Source organism: Takifugu flavidus, chromosome 8 (assembly GCF_003711565.1).
Source record: "Takifugu flavidus isolate HTHZ2018 chromosome 8, ASM371156v2, whole genome shotgun sequence".
Classification (NCBI taxonomy): Eukaryota; Metazoa; Chordata; class Actinopteri; order Tetraodontiformes; family Tetraodontidae; genus Takifugu; species Takifugu flavidus.
Window position 1 is genome coordinate 4,272,992 of NC_079527.1, and position 19,347 is coordinate 4,292,338.

Sequence of the window (19,347 nt, forward strand, 5' to 3'; positions counted from 1 at the left end):
GCTATACTCTGATTAAAAAGTGTTCCTCTAATTTATTTGAGCACTTTCATGTTGTTTGGCCCTACCATCTAATTGTTGCAGCTGACACTGTGGCTCAAATTTGACCTTTTTTCCTGTTGTTAGCTGACACCTGTCACCTGATGTGGTCTTCTGCTGCTATAGCCCATCTTATTCAAGGTTTGACGGGTTGTGCTTTCAAAGATGGTACCATTGTAATCAGTGGTTATTTAGTCTTGCCTTTCTAACATTTCAAACCAGTCTACCATTCCCCTCTGATCCCTCACATCAACACGGAATATTCATCTACACTGCATATTTTCTCTTTTCTCTGTAAATCTCGGAGTGTCATACTCGCCTGTTTGTTAAGTTTGTCTTCTTTCCCTCGCATGATTCATGCTTCCTGTTTTAGTTGTTTCAGGTTCATGTCTGCCCTGCCCCCGCTCTGTCTGTGTGCACCTGTTTCCTAGTTGTGTCCCCACTTCCCTGCATCACTCCCCTTATCAGTTTGTATTTAATTCCCTCTGTGTCTCTGTCTCAATCCAGCATTTTCTTGTCACATTCTTGTAGTGTAGGTCTTTGATTATTTTTGTTTGTTTGTTTGTTTTTTACCTTGCCTTTTGTCTCATCCTTTTTTGAAAAATCTCTGCCTGATTTTTGGACTGAGTAACTTTTTTATCAAACTGAACAATTAAATATCACTTGTCACCATGAATCAATCACTGTCATCCATTTCAGTCCTGCATCTTGTGCATCTTGTTTATGTATAGACCTACTTGTGCGTGAAGATACCTGTAGATCAACAGTTTCTGAAATACCTAGACCAGCTGTCCCAGCACCAACAACATACGGTCATTTAAATCTCCTTTCTTCCTCCTTCTGATGCTTGGTTTGAATTTGAGCAAGTCTACATGTCTACATCCGTAAATACATAATTAAATGCATTCAAATTAGAATCATTGAGCCAATTAATATCTACAATTTTTACTACTGTAAAAGAACAATCATTGAAGCAATTACTATAAACTATTTTTACAACAGTAAAACAAAATCCATCAAGTGTCCAGAAAAGGTGTCTATTCATTTGGGTTTAATCAAAAAATACTGTGATTTGAGCATCTGCTTCCCATCTATGACTGTAAATCATTGGCTTTATCTTTTCCAGACCTGTTTTCCATCTTCACATATGCTGAGGGTGACATACCATATGTTTTCATGAAGATGGAAAACAATTGGTCTGTCATGTGCAAAACACTTCAAATGAAGATGCCTAGAGAAGTGACATTCCATTTTATATTTTAGTAAAGCCTTAGAAAACAAAACTTGGAAAAAAATAAGTTGATATTTCCATCTTTGTAAAACAGTCAGCAAATAAGTTAATAGTCAAATGATAACAATTTTTATATTCATATTTATTGCCAAAATAACAAATCATTTATAGTATTTTAAGGTGTCAAAATAACACATACATTACGCATCAATTTATAAAAATAACCTTGACGCATTAAAACCAGCAGGACACCCGTGACAAAAGTGATTATTTCAATCATTATTATTAGCTCTTATTTTTCCAAGTACAAGCTCTCATATTGTGTGTATAGACCAGAAGCTAGTTCAGATTTTTGTATTCAAAGTGAATAGGATCTGGTGCTCGCTCGTATGCAAATGCACCCGTACTGCTGTTGTTAGTGTTCCACGGCGCCTGTAAACGAACGCGCACTATCGCTGTCATCAGCACAACATCAGCATCTTCCAGACCAGTGCGCGCAGCAGAAAAAAGGGAGGAGGACGGAGGAAGGGAGAGGGAGAGAAGACATACTGGATAAAGGCGACGACAAAAGCATGACGATAATGGAGTTGCGGCGGTGGGGGATGTCGGATTTACGCAAAAGGACTGTTAAAATTTGACAGCGGAACCAGACTAAAGGCTAGTCTTGATTACTGTTTTTTTATTCCTAATATATTGCTGTCCTCGTTTTACTTTTCTGCGCGGACATTGAAGGCGAGCAGAGGAAGCAAACCACGTATGTCTCGGAAGGTAAATTCAGGGGCTATCGTTTGCACTACGGACAACAAGACGCATCCTTTCTCAACGAATGGCAACAAAAGACATCCTGCACGAATCTTTGAACCGGTGAATGAAGATGAAAAGCAGCTGTAAGGCCCCTCCACTCGACCACTGTGAAATAAGCAGAACGATATATATAGAGAGAGATTATTGTTATTATTATTATTTACTATTTTCTCTTCTTAAATTATTGAAGGTGTAGCCATATAGAAGCACGCCTTGGCAGCAATGTTGAATCACTGATTCTGGTAAATTATTCATTAGTGGCGTAGGTTGGCTATGATTTTTCTGTTGCTTCAGCGTAGCATTTTCTCAATTTTGCAATGTTAGGTCCTGTTAGGTTAGATTTATAGGTTACATTTATGCTCTGTAGATATGTAGGCCCGATGATCAGCCTATGAATAAAAAAAAAGGCAAAACGAAAATCTGTTTTAAATGGACAGCAGGGGTGTGAAGCTTTCAGTTATTTTTTATAAGTAAATTTTGCATTTTTTATTGTTTGAATTATTGAATATAAATAAGAAAGCAAGAAAGGAAGAAAGAAAACCTACAAATAAACAAAAAACACCAAACATGTTGCCTTCCCAAGAAGCCTCCAAGATTTATCATGACAATTACATGCGCAACTCCCGGGCCATCGGAGTGCTTTGGGCCATCTTCACTATCTGCTTTGCCATCGTCAATGTCGTGGTGTTCATTCAGCCCTACTGGATTGGCGACAGCGTCACCACACCACAGGTTGGCTACTTCGGCCTCTTCCACTACTGTGTGGGTACTGGACCATCGCCGAGCCGGGAGCTCACCTGCGTGGGTAGCTTCTCTGACTTCAGCTCAATCCCATCCGGAGCCTTCAAGGCAGCCTCAGTGTTCGTGCTTCTCTCCATGGTGCTGATTCTTAGCTGCATTGCCTGCATGGCGCTCTTCTTCTTCTGCAACACCTCTACTGTTTACAAGACCTGCGCTTGGATGCAGCTGCTGTGTGGTAAGCTCCCTCTCTATCTATCTATCTATCTATCTATCTATCTATCTATCTATCTATCTATCTATCTATCTATCTATCTATCTATTATCTTCTACAGGAATCAATATTGTATCAAATACTCCTTTTATTCTAAACCTGTCAGGAGTGTGTAACAGATTTTCTGTTGCAACAATAACATGGCTGAGTCAGTGAGAATTATTTGACCCATTATTCATGCATACAAAGAAACAACTGAGTCTGGAGGTCTTTGCTGTAATTGATGACTTAGGGATCCATTACTTCACCTCCAGAATTACAGCTGGTGCTGATGATGTGGAATGCTATCTCTTCATCCCTTTTCAGCACAATACACTGTAGTGTGGTGCAACATGATGTTTGGTAAAGCAAAGTAATATTGATGCCTGACAGTATTTTCAAAGTGATAGCATGAGTGAATTCAAAATGGCATTGTTGCAGCTACTGCTGTTGCAACTTAGAGTTTGTCAGTTGTGTTGTAGATTATGGTTTACTCCCAACATATATGTACTGTGTGAGGTCCACATTGGCTATAAGGGTAGTGTGTAGTTAATAAGGGGTGATTTAGGATCAGTTCTAAATATCCAGTGTTTTTAGCATGTAATTGGACTTCAAATACAATATTATGTTGATGCTATATTTTTTCAATAACAAACAGGTATTAGATCTGAATAACTAATAAGAACATAATTTTTTAACTCCACCTATAGTTTTGAGAGTTTGAGTTTAACGTAAGTGACAGTGTCATATGATTTAACAGTTTTTGGCTATATAATTTTGAATTAGCACTAAACATGACTACTTAATGAACCTTTTGTTTTGATTTCCTTGTCAGTGATCTGAACAACCTGCAAAGTTGAAAATTAATTTGGTGAAATGCATTTTTTTAAACTTTGAATTTATGAGTTTTCAAAATTGCCATTGATAGCAATTTAATAGATGAAGATTAGATGTTACCAGGAAATAATGGGTATATAAGCATAACTTAGCCTTTGAGAGATGGCGGCACTCTGCCTAGGTTAGAAGGTGCAACATGATTTTAGCCACAGCCTTTCTATTTAGCCTGTTGTACACATCTAACTTCTTTATAGGCTGATCAGTGTGACAAGTAGTCTAAGCAACACAATGTGGGAGTCAAAACATGTACAGAAGCAGTCAGCATACTGACTTAAAATGAGATGGATAGAAAGAGAGGAAGAGAGAACATTTTTTGTATTCAGGGTCTGCAATAGCAGTAGTTGAAATGGTGCCAGGGTACTGTGTTGCTCCCATACAACATCAATGAGCATAAATTAATTGTAATGTGTGAGCCTGTATTTATAGCATCAAAATTATTGAATCTAATTAATCAAAAAATCTGAATGTAAATAAATAACTGAACTACATGAAATGACAGAACCTACAAAGAAAAACAGCTCCTGCAAAAATAAAACACTGAGGGAATGATTGACATTAATGTAAGAGAGGAAACATGATGCTTTGATTGAATCCTTCCTCATTTTTCAAAAGCATCCTATAAAGTCAGTAAAAGAGAGGTTTTACATTACAGTGAATATGATTTAGCTGTTACTTGACTGAAATTTGTGCTGCTAATCGCTGCTAAAATTTGCATTTACAGCCAATTCACATGCTGTCCCTGCCTCATACTACGAGTTGAGAATTAATCTACTGACCAGCATGTCATACTATGAATTTATATACCGTTAGGTTATTTAACACAGCATTGCCTCCTTTTTAATCTAAAGGCATCAATCTTACTCCTGCATTACAGTTTCTTGTTCTGTTATAAGTTTATACAGTTTAAATAAATACAGCGGCTAGTTAACTGTACTATATGCAAATCTAAAGTAGGGTAGGAACAAGGAAATGAAAATTAATATTTATGTGGTTTATGAAGATTTACTTGATTTTTATGTGATTCCAAAATCTTAATTTTGCTATTTTCTTTTCAGTGTGGAAAGACACAAAATACCTGTCATGAGTGCAATGTGGTACTCCTGCTGCTCAGCCTGTTCGTATCAACAAAACTAAATTTAAGTCTAACCTAAAGCTGGTTTTATTGTCCTTCCTGTTGATGAATGTGTAGCAAGAGGAACAGATTGCCTAATGCTCCCTCTGAAGAAACCGCTATTCACGCCTTTTAAGGCAAATAACCCAAGGTGACGTATGTGAGGTCCGCCCTCACATTTAAATTCCCATCGCCATGGTCATTTCTCAGTTCTTATGCTCTTCACCTCGCTAAGAACACCTCCACAAGTCTGGCTAACTGGGTGCTGCTAGTTAGCTTTGTCTTCGTTATGGCTACAGCCGACTCAAATTTAGCTGAACTGCCCCTGTTGGTGTTAGCCACTGGCTACCCGCGGAGTGCTAATTTCGAATTTGTCTTCGTACAACTTTCCATCTTGGTATGAGTTCGGAACCTAATCATGCGAGGAAGAAGTCTTCAGTTTGCCCCTGTCGTCAGGAGTGTGGCTTCTCCCTGCATGAAAAGGATCTCCATGAAGTTTGTCCCGTCTGCCTGGGGATTTGCCATGCCAGGAGGGCATTAACAGAGCCGGTCTCATGTGCACACTGCCACCTGCTTCGTGGTCCAACCCTCGAGAGGCAAGTTAAATTAATGGAGAAAGTACTCGGTAAGGCAATCGTGGCTCAGCAGGACCCACTTCTTTCCTCGTCAAAGGGACTGGCTTCGTCTATGTTCGAAGGCAAGGAACTTCTGGTCGGAGACCCCGTCGAAAGCTGGGCAGACCACATGGAGTTCGCTGACGAGTTAGCCGAATAAGAACCAGGCACCTCTGACTGTGCTAACCTGGCTCTTCAGGGGCTGGACGGCTGTCACGACAGCGATGACCTGGCTGGACATCAGCCTGGACATTCAAGGCTAATTGGAAGAATTTTCGTCGGCTCGAAAACCATCACGATTCATGGGATTTTTCCTCCCCCCTGAACCAACGACTGTTAACGGTCCTATTCTCAATCTTCAAGTGCTAAAGAGATTCCTACGCACTTACAGATTCACTAAGACAGCTGCTGAGCGCTATAAGCAGAAAAACTACACAAGAAATAGCATCACTAGTCTACTTGATGAGGAGAGGAGAGGAGAGGAGAGGAGAGAGAGGAGAGGAGAGGAGAGGAGAGGAGACCATGACCCAGTGGGGTGACAGAGGTGATCATGTTTCTGGACCCCAGCAGCCTTGGCCTATAGCAGCATAGCTAAGATGTTAACCTAATGATTAGACGACCCCCTAAGTATGATAATTTGTCTGTCTATGATAATAACTGAAACTACAGAATTAGTAACAATAAACTTTTTCAAAGAGGTAGGTATTAAGCCCAATCTTAACAGTAGCGATGGAGTCAGCCTCCCGTACCTGGACAGGGAACTGGTTCCATAGCAAGGGGGCCTGATAGCTAAATGCTCGGCCCCCCATTCTACTCCTAGAGACTCTGGGAACCACAAGTAGACCAGCATTCTGAGAGCGGAGCGGTCTATTTGGCTGGTAAGGTGTCACTAGCCCCTCCAGGTAGGATGGAGCGAGGCCTCTGAGGACCTTGTAGGTCAAAAGAAGGGTTTTAAAAATTATTCTAAATTTAACGGGCAGCCAATGAAGAGACGCCTGTACAGGAGTTATGTGATCTCTTTTGTCAATACCTGTCAGAACTCTAGCTGCAGCATTTTGGATCAACTGGTGGCTTCTTAAAGAGTTGCTTGGACACCCTGATAATAAAGAATTACAATAGTCCAGCCTGGAAGTAACAAATGCATGGACTAACTTTTCAGCATCATGCCGCGTCAGTAGTTTCCTGATCTTTGTGATGTTTCTCAAGTGAAAAAAGGCACTTCTGGAGACTGTTTTAATGTGTGAGTTGAAGGAGGGATTTTGGTCAAAAGTTACTCCTAGATTCCTCACAGAGAGACTAGATGTTAATGAGATACCATCTAGAGTGATCATGTGATCTAATCTATCCCTGAGAGGTTCAGGACCAAACACCATGACCTCAGTTTTTCCAGAGTTAAGGAGGAGGAAATTTGAAGACATCCAAGACTTTATGTCTTTAAGACAGGTCTGGAGCTTCACTAACTTCTCTGTCTCCTCTGGTTTCATGGATAAATATAGATGAGTGTCATCAGCATAACAATGAAAATGTATCCCATGCTGCCAAATAATGTTTCCTAAGGGAAGCATGTACAGGGTGAAAAGGATTGGTCCAAGTACAGAACCTTGTGGAACTCCATGGCTAACCCTACTGTATGAAGAGGGAACGCCATGGACATGAGCAAACTGGTATCTATCTGATGCATACGATCTAAACCAGTCTAGTGCTGTCCCTTTAATCCCAATCACATGCTCCAGTCTCTGTAACAGGATGCTGTGATCAACTGTATCAAAAGCAGCACTGAGGTCCAGCAGAACCAGCATAGAGACCAGTCCATGATCGGAAGCTATGAGAAGATCATTAGAAGGAAACCAACTGACTCAAGTAATGAAATGAAGCCATTTCTAAAGCTGTCATTTATAACATCTATATGGATATTAAAGTCTCCAATGATAATGACTTTGTCTGTTCTGAGGACTAAGTCAGATAAGAAATCAGAGAACTCAGATAGGAACTCTGAATGTGGCCCAGCAGGAGGCCAATACACAACTACAAACAAAAGTGGCTTTTCTGTCTTCCAGTTCAGATGGGTGATGCCAAGAGTCAGGCTTTCAAATGAACTGGAACCATGTTTTGGTCTTGGACTAATTAATAACTTGGAGTGATAGATTGCTGCCACTCCCCCTCCTCGACCAGTAACATGTGGAATATGATAATTAAGATGGGTAGGAGGAGTAGATTCATTTAAGCTAACATACTCCTCCTCCTGAAGCCAGGTCTCAGTAAGACAAAATAAATCAATGTGATGATCCGCTATCAGGTTGTGCACTAACAGGGATTTACACAAAAGAGATCTAATATTTAACAGTCCACACTGCGCCAGTTGTCCTCGCGCGTATGGCGAGATGCCGCCGCCTTATAAAACGAAAACACTAAGATTGCTTGATTGCCATTTTCAGCCGCATATTCGATGGCCTGCAGTTTAAAGTAAGCCTCATTCATAAGCGTCTCGCTTGACCGGCGCCATTTTAGGGGATCCTTATGTGTAGGTGTGCCGCTAATCGATTGGTGGAGCGTTTACCGTAGTGCACCCACCAAAGACGCACACCAGATTTTGGAACTCAGTCCACACACAAGGCGCTCCATATTATAAGGCGCACCGTCGATTTTTGAGAAAATCTCAGTGTTTTAGGTGCGCCTTATAGTTGTGAAAACACGGTAAATTGAGCAAGCCTGATGACTCTCTCAAAATGATATGTTGAAAAGCTGTCTTTCTGAAATAAAGGTTCATGTGACATCTGTCATATATATTCTCTAGCTCCCAATGGAAGCCACTATATTCACAGAACATCAGGAAGTGCTTTGAACAGTGCTGGTTAGAAAAGAATATAGCACAATGAGCTCCCATATGGGCTCACTTTGTTGAACAAGCAGACGTGTAAAGTATAGATTATCACATTTGTTGGAGAATCTTTTTTTTAACACCGTGTTTCCATAGGTCCCATAAACTGTGTGGTTGTGGCAGAGAAAGTATATGCATTTATTAAATAAATTGTACATTTGGACTGTTTCTCTGTTATCCCAGGTTCGCTGGTATGTAAACCTACCAGAAGTATTTAATCTTAGATGAACCACAATGATATTTGTAATGAGGAAAAGTATGTTTTCAAGTAAATTAATAATACATTAGTTATTAATATAAGTTATTAAGTACTTGTCAAAATATATCAGCATTGTTAATCATAGTAACTCAAGGATTTCACAAGAATTTCTACTGTTCATCAACTGGAAAGTGGCTCCATCTGCACTTTTTGTTTGCTAAAATAGATATAGTAGAATTTACTACTACTACTACTAAGTAGATACTTCAAAGGACTGAATGAAGGATGTAATTTACTATTTTAGACTATTTAATGGTATATTTTTGTTTAAATGTAGCCACAAAAATTCTTTGTTTTCATTTTTATTACAGATTCTGGAACATATCTCATTCTCTATGTGTATGTTTTTTTTCTTCAGGAGTGTGCCTCGTGCTGGGTTGCATGATCTTTCCGGATGGATGGGATGCCGAGGTGATTCGGGATATGTGCGGGGAGCAAGCAGGGAAATATTCTCTTGGTGACTGCTCTGTACGCTGGGCCTACATGCTGGCCATAATTGGCATTCTGGATGCCCTGATCCTCTCATTCCTGGCCTTTGTCCTGGGTAACAGGCAGACAGACTTCTACCTTGATGATTTACAGACAGACAGCAAAGGTAAATAAAAATATAATTAATGCCACACACTGTATTCTTTATATTCTAGAGTATTAGAGTAATAGTAGTTTACTATTAGCGTTCCATTAGGGCATTGAATAATTCTAAAAAAGTCATCAATATTCTATTTCTGAAAATCACTTAATGGTTGTTAAATTTAGCCTGTACATAAACAACAAAAAATATATCAATTATACAAATAAACTTTCATTATGGTAAAATCACATTACATTTCAAATAATGCCATCAATTTGTTCATTTTATATAGTGAACTCATTTAATGTTTAATTTATTTGTGTAAAATAATGAATCCTTTTGTTAACCAATTTGGTCAGGCAAAAAATACTGTACCATATTTTCCGGACTATAAGTCGTACTTTTTTTCATAGTTTGTCAGGGGTGCGACTTGTACTCCGGAGCGACCTAAATGTTTGTTATTTTCATACTGACAACCACAAGAGGGCGCTCTAGGCATGTGTACCTGAGGAACGAGTTCCTTTAGCGACGCAGAAGAAGAAGCGGTGCTTCGTCTATGGAGTTAGACTTGATTGTTTGGTAAACTTGCTCGGATGTTCTTTATGCTATAGTTATCTGAATAACTGTTAATGTGTTACGTTAACAAAGCAGACACGTACTCAGTTCGTTGTGGGTCATGTAGCTGAATTTGTTACATTAGCATACCGTAACCCTATCGCTAATCAGTGCTAATTGCCTTTCAAGATGAAATGTATATTCTTGGTCTCGGATTTTATCAAATAAATTTTCCCCCAAAATGCGACTTATAGTCCAGTGCGACTTATATATCTATTTTTCTTCTTTATTATAATTTAAACTCCAGAGCGACATACAGTCCAGAAAATACGGTATATCTTTTTGATGACCAGGCAAAATAATGTCTGACCTGTTTATATTCCAAACTAAACTCATTTTTTAGTCAGTCTCAGTATTTGTTCCACTACCATGCAAAATATACGCCCTGAATTAATAAAGGAAGAAGCACTTACCCAGGAGCAGAGGGAGTGGTGCTGAGAAAGATAGACTTGGGGGAAAAAAGGCTGACCTCAAAAAGGACATATCATAAATATTAAACTTTTTACAGCAACAGGTGTCACAGATGAAGATAGGACTCTTGGTGTGTTAAAACTATTGATAAAGATCATCTAGTTAATTGAACTTTTACATGTTCTAAATTACAGTTTGTGACTGGTTAAATGTGTGGAGTATGTCCTCATCACTGTAAGTGAAATTTGAGGGCAACGTGTTCAAATAATGATTTTTAATGTTATATGCAAAATAATTACAGCAGCAATTACTGACTACAAAATCCTTAAGTCTCACTCCCAAACCTAAATATATCTAGGCTATTAAAAGAAAAAGAAAAGATTGCCCTTCTTCCTGCAACACTGGTCAAAGGACAAGTTAGTTAGTTAGCCAGTTAATTTGTGACTTCTTGGGGATGGACTTAATGGTGGACACAGAGGAACTCAGACAGGACCAGTTTTGAAAAACACATTTACTAAAGGTGTTTACACACAACTGAGAACACTGATGTTGTGCTCTTTATCACTGCTCTCAAACAAAAAAGGTGTTCACTTAATTTGGTCTTTTGTAGTCTGTGATGGTTCTCAGTCGAGAAGACGTGTTCCTAAATTTAGAGCCCTTGTAACTAGACCCAGCTCTGTTCCGATACTGCCTCTTGTCACTCCCCATTGCTGTACGGGTTCTCTGGTAGTCTTTTAAATCACCATCAGCCCATGCTTTATGTCATGCTTTGACTTGACCATTAACAAGCCATTTCTGGTTTTGGACTCCTGTTACCCCTCTACGGTAACCTGACATTATTAATATATTTGCCATTATGGCATCATGCCCGCATGTTTGTTCAAATTAATGTCTGTTAAGACACTCAAGTCCATAGAGTTGGACGTCTTGTAAAGCAACACCCAAATGCTTAGACCAAAGTATCACTGGTCTTTTCCTCCTGCCTAGATGAAGCCAAACTGAAGATGAGATTTGATTGGCTAAAGGGAGAGTGGCAGATTTATATCCACTGGAAGGATCATGTGGTCTCATTACATAAGACAGTTAGATATATATTGGCAGGACAATTCTCATATTGACTTTGTTGAAATCCGCAACCATGTGGTCACTGTCATGCTCCATAGGGCTCGTTAAGTTAAGAACACAAGTGGAACAAGTCTGGAATCAAAATGTTGCGTCAAGAGTGCATCAATACTTGTGAAAACCATAATGTGACAAGGTTTAATGTCCCACTTATTAGACATTTGGTAGAAGAAGACATGGCAGATGAAGACAGAGAAGTTAATGTGGATAGGTTTTGCTTGAATACCGAGATAAATAATTTTAACATTGCACTAATTGTACTTAGATCATTGTTGTAGTTGTATAGTTACATGAAAAAAAAAATATTAAAATATATATGGAAAAAACACCAATAAAAAAAACTATATGTATATGAATAACCAAAACCAGGGATAAACAACATTGTGTTGCCATTGTGATGACACGATGACACTTTACTTGCATTGCTTCATCTGAAAGGAGAGAGAGAGGACAGCAATAACAGGATTTCTTTGAAGCAATGAAAAACAATAAAATTTCTCTTTATGTAAAAATCATGTATTTAATCCAAATATGCAAACTGAATGTAGGACACAACAGACTGTGGCATAAACCTTAGAAGAAAGATGCAGATACAGCTATACAGCCAGATAAAGGATGGTAGAGGATTGAGAGAAAGAGAAGGGGAAATCAAAAGACAGAGTAATGACATAAAGTGTCTCAATTCTCTGAAAATCTACCTTCATGGTGGTTTCCATGGTAACCGGAGCTATTCCAGGGCATGGGTGTGTCTTTTAGTTTTTATCTGATGAACTGTTTACACATCCAGTGCTTCCATACCAAAATCTGAAAAAGAATTCTGCCTACAATTTTCTCAAGGCATATTCAGCTTTGCATTCATAAAGCAACAGAACTTGTTGATGTCAACAAATTTCATTGAAAACATTGTGACATAGTATTTGCCGTACTTTCCCATTACACATTTTTTAATTTCGTTAGAAACCTTTTAAAACTCCTAATATGTATTTGACTTACTATTTAAACAAAATCTAGGTCCAGTTCTAAGGAACAATCTTAAATCGTAAGCAGCATAACATAACAGTCAGTAACTCCTTACTTGTTTGTTTCTTTGTTTTCTCTTTACAGACTTTTCTGCTTCAAGGGTAGGTTCAGTTTTATGTTATACTCTGCATGGCCATTATGTTTTGGTTTCAGGGTTTCTGTTCTCTACTGCAGTCCACCCCTTCAGGTTGCTCAAGATGCTTTGGGTTTTTTTGTCCTACATTCTTAGCCATAACAGTGCAAGATCAAGGAATATGAAATGTACCATACAGAATAGAACTGTATTATTTAGTAAAGATAAAGCTGAAGAATCTTCTGTCCTGTTCTTGACAGATTGAAGTGCGTGACCGAAATGAACCAAGGTATGGAGTGCAACGACTCCACTGAGGGCAAGAGTCGCATTGGAAACCTTCTTTTACGCTGTCACATATGACTCTCTACTCTCTACTTCGGTTTGATGATCAAGACATCACCCAATCCCATTGCAGACTCTTAGTGTACAGGATTCTGTAAGATTGAAAAAAAAATGCACAGCTCTATTTTGAGAAGAAAATATACATGGTTGTACAGAGCATTTAACATTACACTTACTTTCTGAATACCTTTATGATGGGAAAAAACATGTTATGTTTAAAGTATTGATTTGTGTCAATATTTAAATCCTTGAGAAGAACCATTATGTCCATATGTGATTTGATGATTCGTTTAAAAAAAAAACCTGTTTGATGACTGAGTTTTGTGTAGTGTACATTCAAAGTTTTATAAAAATAGATTGCAAATACTTGATGAGTCAAGACTCGCAATACAGCGACACAGTGAACATTTACCACACTTTAACAGGGATTTGTATGGCTCTTCATCTTTGACCTTTGCTGTCAAGGAATATTAGGGACCCCCCCATTGCAGCTTTACAGGACCTCAACATCTCTGGGAGATTCTCTACAGTACATACTTAAAATGTATATAACAGTTCTCCTGACAGAAACAACAGACAAGCAAAGCATCATTGGACTTCATTGCACTCAACTCCTGCACTTCACTATCTATGGTTTTGGTGTCCTCATCCTGATTGCTCACTGGTGTATGTAAAAATACATGGTTCTGATTTGGTCAGATTAGATTTATGGCAAAACTGGATATATTTTACTACATTACTGAGTAGAAAAAGAAAAGGAATCAATCATTTTCTGGCAATGAAAATGCTTCTGCCACATCAACACGGCCTCAGTGTTGCTTAGTGTAATTGGTCATTTTCTTTTCTATAATGCAGTAAGCCAACTCAGATATTTTAAATGGTTTTAGTCTATTATTTAGTTTTATTATTTTACAATACCCTCTCTCTGGTGTGCAGCTTAAACCAGTCTGGTTCTTACAGACAAGGGTCAGTTTACACTACTGATGTCTTAGGACTGTGTAAAATATGGCTGTTTGACTCAATCTTCTCTCAGAGGAAACCCCCAAGTGCTGCATGTCTTTAGATGTCATTTATGCCGCATTTCTACTGACACTGACAGTATTAGCTCTACTCTACTCACTGTTGAGAGCCAGTACCTTTTGTGAGGAGCATTTCCACCACAAAAAAAATACCCCCTTCATGCCACGCAAAACTTCTGTGATGGCATATACATGCGCGTTCTGTATGTGCACACACTCCCTCTCTTTCTCTCTAACCTATCCCCATGCAGATCTGGCTGGTAGCATGTAAATAACTCGTTGGCTTTTTTTGATAAATGTTTGTTTTGTAGTGTTGCATCTTTTTATTATAGTTGGAATCAAAATCTAGACAGATTACATGTGCAAAATCCAAACTGTAGCAAGACTTCATTGAAAATACACAATTTAAGTACACAAACAGAATGTAACTTCAACACATAAAACCAGACTTTATAAGCAAAACTAACATTTGATTACATTATCAAATGTTACTGGCAACCTGAATATTCTCCCCACCCCCACAATAACGAAGCAATCGCAAAATGCAAGTGGAGGACAGGTCTGGTGGCTAGCTATCAGCTCATTGTCCGCATACTGGAAACAATGTTATTTATAAATATACTTGTTTGTTCAAAGTGACCTCACCATGAATGTAATGGGTACTGTAAAAAAGCTGAAAATTACAAAAAAATCAAGTTTCCAACAACTCCATTGCTGTGTCAAGGCAACTCTTCTCCCATCTCTTACCCATTGGTGCTGCAAGTCCTTTTAAAAAACAAAAAGTCCTATCTTTACTTCATTGGATGAGGGTATTACCTTATAGCCCCTATCATTTACTTTACAAGGTTTTAAAAACTGTTTTGAGTTTTCTGAAATTTAATGCTCTCGTCACTAGCCAGTGATAATAATCTCATGGCCAACCAGAGCATTGCAATGTCTCCAATGTGTCTATGTCACCATTTAATATCTTAAAGTACTGGACTGCATTTTTTGGGAGACTAAAGGAGCAGATACCATAAAAGTAGCACCAGGTACCAGGTACTTTTCCTCACAAAAAAATGCAAGTAGAGTTGAATACAGCAGGATGGCTCAGCACGTCAGTGGAAACGTGGCATTACTAGGTATCTATGAATAAGTTGCTTGTATTTGAATATTGCTTGTATTTGAAATAGGTACCATTTCAGTGACAAAAATGAAATCACCATAAATAATGCTGTTTTGTTTTTTTTAATTATGTTTTAATACTTGCTTGTGTGACTAATTGTTCTTAGCCTCCAACTCTGTTTATTGATGAATTTTCCAGTTTCACACAAATAGGTTTTTTCCCCCCCAAATCTATCAAACCACCATTTGACTAGAACTCTTTGCATTGGTTGGCACACTTCCCAATACATATAATACATACTGGCAAAGTTTTGTTGCCCCTAGGTTGATCTATTTTACATGACCAATTTGCCAGAAAAGAGAAACTGCATATGCCAACATACTGCATATGCCAAAACACAAAACACCCAGAGTTATTTTGCCATTCAAATCCCCAAAATGCTGGTGCAGTACCAAAGGATTGACATGGTAGTTGTTTTAGACCTCTACCATACTGTAATATTTTAGGCTGGGAATATCAAACCAGAATAACTTGATGGCATGTTTATAATCACTTTACCAATACTCTCTGTAAGTCATATGGAGTTCAGAGTACTGTTTCCATTCGATGCTTGGATCACAGCTGAATGGATTTATATATTGCCTGAGTAAACATCCTATTAGAATATACACATTAAATTATACACACAAAAATGAATTTCTATATTCAGCACATTATTAATTAAACAGTGATGTACTTCACACAAGTCATCCCTGCTAAACTCATAGAATATAATAAAGACAAAACAGGAATGATTGGTTCCTAAGTAATTTATGTGTTTTAAAACACAGGAAATATGAAATTAACTACGTTCAAATCAATACTTGGGTTAATAGTATAATGGTAATTTTGCACACTCCCCGTGGAACATGTCCAATCTCTTTTGATAAATACATCCCCTTTACAATACTACAGTGCTATTGGAGCAAACATTTATACTTTATAGCAGATTAAATGTGCCACATAAACAATTGAGCTTTTACCTTTTTTTTATTAAAACCTGTGTGTTTTTTACTTCCATCCCTTAGATACTTTGCGTATCATGTTCAGTATACACACACACACACAGGGAGAGTGCTGGAGCCTAGCCCAGGTGCATATGGGCAGTTGTCAGCTCATCGCATTGCTACCTTGCTCAAGGGTACCTCAGCAGTTCTCTGAAGGTGTCCTTGCACCTCCCCCTGCTACCAGAACACCTCCTAGGTTTCGACCACACCAGGGCTTGAACCACCGCTTTCTATCTTCTCAATAGTAACTGGGTAACCTAAACATATAATTGACATTGGCTGTGTAACCAACCTTCATCTTCAGTTTATTAATCGTGCAGCCATGCAATCTATACACACAGTGAGCAGATACCTAGATTTGTCATGGTTGCTACCAGTAGCCAACTCTCAGGAAGCTGTACATGCAGCACTGTATTAAAGGCTTACTAAAGAAATAATAAAAACAAATCTCACAGAGAAGTATGTTTTGTAGATAATTCTCTTGTTGTGATGTGGCCCAAATGTCATATTTGTCTGAGAAATCGACTGGTTTTAGTTGGCTCTTATGATACATGAAAATAGACCTTATGCTGCATCTAGTGATGTTGTCCACAACTGCTCTTTGCGTAATTTTGCGCTATATATGTTTTGGACATTTCGAAGGGTAATCAATCCATTTAATATGGGAAAGATGGGCCCTCACTTACCAACGAAAAGAAACACTTTTCCTCATTGGTGAAGCTGTTTTTACTTTTATCATTTAGGCCGACATGAGCAAATCAATGAGCTTGCTTAGATAGCATTTTATATTTTTATTTTCATATTAAAATCAATAAATGGCGATATTGTCTCTCATATATTATGTATTGTGATTTCACATCTCCTACAGCAATCATTATTTCTTTGCGGACATTATAATGGGACATAGAGTTCAACTCTACAAATTATAAAAGGCCTGAGACATATAAGTGGTCTTATTAAACATAGCATGATTACTAGATTGATGGGATACATTGGGTCTGATTTCCAAATCTGTTGTTACTGGGGACTTGATAATTACAAGGGAAATGACAATACCTTAACCATGATGAGCACATATTTGTACCACTCCAGGTGCCTCTAAGAACTTTTGATCTAACCGAGATGTGGTGGAGAACCAGCAAAACAAGTAGTGAAACTGTAGGTGTTTTTCTACAAAATACTTCATACTCTGACTACACCAATGACAGATAGGTTTTACTGCAATTTGAGGTCAATTCCGTTTCAAACATTTCCAAGAGAAAAATTAATTCACCTCAGCCTTGAATTGCAGGAAAATATAAAGCTCATAATGAAAAAAGGACACAGAGATGAAAATATTTTTTCCAATCGTCAACAGTAAATATACCATGACTGTAAATGTCATCACTGTGTCAATTATTTCATCATACTAGTTTTTAATGATGCAATTTTATGTATAGATATGATGGTTAGATGGATTGTGAGAAAAACATCTAGTGACTGTTTTATGTTAATATTTGACTTTATGTTAATTCTTGAAATGCAGATACCATTAACTATTGTGATGACATAAAAAGAAAATAAGTTTTTGTCTAAGAAAAGAAGGATAAACTAATAATCTTCAATTCACACTGTTGAGATCTTTGCTTTGGTGTAAGCAACAGAATGTTTTACTTTGTATTTTCCTTTAATTTGTGTTTGATGTTTTTGAGGATTCTGTAATACCAGACATCTCAGATTCTTAATGTTACTAAAAGATGTGTTTTTTGAAACCTCATCTTTTCATCAATTGTATAAACTTCTAGTAATGAAGTTGCTTGATCAAGATTGCCAGATCTGAATTAAGCTTGTTTCTTTTTGTAAATTATAACATGATTTTTTTTTTTTTTTTTTTTGGGGGGGGGGATTTTTTAATGACTGTTTAAATCATACTTGTGGATAGTATTCCAGCTCACCACGATGACAATTTCTGTTATTCAAACACGTTTTGAAAAGTTCAAATAAAAATATTTTACATTCAAAATCAGGGACAAATCTGTGGATGAATGAGGTTGTACTTAAACAACATAAAAACCCAAAACACATTGTTTTGTTTTTTTTTAAAAAAGGAACACGATAAACTAGCAATAATTTAAACATGGCTATTTGTGCAGGGAAAAGCAGGACAAAGCATGCAGCCCTGCATTTGCCACAGTGTGAATCACATTAACAAAAATATCACAACACGCAGGCCATCTACATACAAATGCATATCATGAGGAAGGTGTAACCTGATGCAATCTGAGTCCAGAGCATTTGAGAGTAACTAATCAACAAACCAGTGGTGCCATCCTTTAAGTTTTTAGCATCAACCATAGTGCTCAACCTGTGGAGTTACATTGTACTGTATAATGTGTTCACTCGGAACAGTGGAAATAGATGATGTCACAAAATAAAATGAAGAGATGCGTGGCAGAAACGGCTTACATTTCTTCCCCACTGCGAATCATGGTGGAGATACTTCCCTTTAGCAGGTATTGAAAGGCATTCTTTTTTTTCCTTCCAGAGAGTAAGACAGAACTTAAACATCAAGATATTTAAGACAGAATTTGTGTCTGGATTTGACGCGTACTTTCAGAAATTAATTCTGCTCTGTTTGGATCAAACTAAACTTTCTCCAAAGATAACTGTTCTTATCAAGGAAAAACAATGCAATCATGTCAAAAAGTTCAGTCATTACCATAAAAGTAGTCCATGATGTTGGTTGCAAGGCTTTTAGGACCTATTATTAAATAATTACAGCAAAGCCATTTTTCATAAGCAAAACCAAAATTACTAATATACCATTACCATTTTTGAAGAGAGGCGTCTGGCTAAGAGGTTGTCATTGCTTGGAGCCAGAACAAATCATATTAGGATTGCAGGGACAGCTGTTAGGATGCAATTCAGGCAGGAACCGTAAGCAGACAAACAGCTGACGGTGTTAACACAATATTTTAAGTAACCAAGATAACTGCACCACGTGGTGAAAAGGTGCGCGAAGTGCATATTGTTCCTCCGAATGAGGGGCGCGTGGTAACCTAAGAAGAGACTTGAGAAAAACGGGAAAAGTTATTTGAAGGGACAGAACACGAGAAGATAAAATTGGCCCATGTTTACCACAAAGCCAATGAAAACAATCAGATGCTGGTGATCGGGAGGCAGCGGCATTTGAAGGGTGTTGACTGGAAACCAGCTGCAGGTG

The 19,347-nt window shown here is 38.0% G+C and overlaps 1 protein-coding gene across 2 annotated transcripts; it reads left to right on the plus strand.

Annotated features, from left to right (window-relative positions):
• Nucleotides 1-1,582: 1,582 nt before the first annotated feature.
• On the plus strand, nt 1,583-18,582 carry LOC130530422 (LHFPL tetraspan subfamily member 4 protein-like). 2 transcript variants are annotated; one of them, XM_057041597.1, is made up of 4 exons: nt 1,583-3,047; nt 9,180-9,416; nt 12,645-12,661; nt 12,894-18,582. In XM_057041597.1, exons 1-4 carry the CDS (start codon nt 2,639-2,641, stop codon nt 12,945-12,947), a joined length of 717 nt encoding a protein of 238 aa, XP_056897577.1. In that variant the 5' UTR covers nt 1,583-2,638; the 3' UTR covers nt 12,948-18,582. The 2 variants fall into 2 exon arrangements, with proteins under 2 accessions (XP_056897577.1, XP_056897576.1); XM_057041596.1 differs by lacking the exon at nt 12,645-12,661 and having other exon boundaries at nt 1,589-3,047.
• The last annotated feature ends 765 nt before the right edge of the window (nt 18,583-19,347 follow it).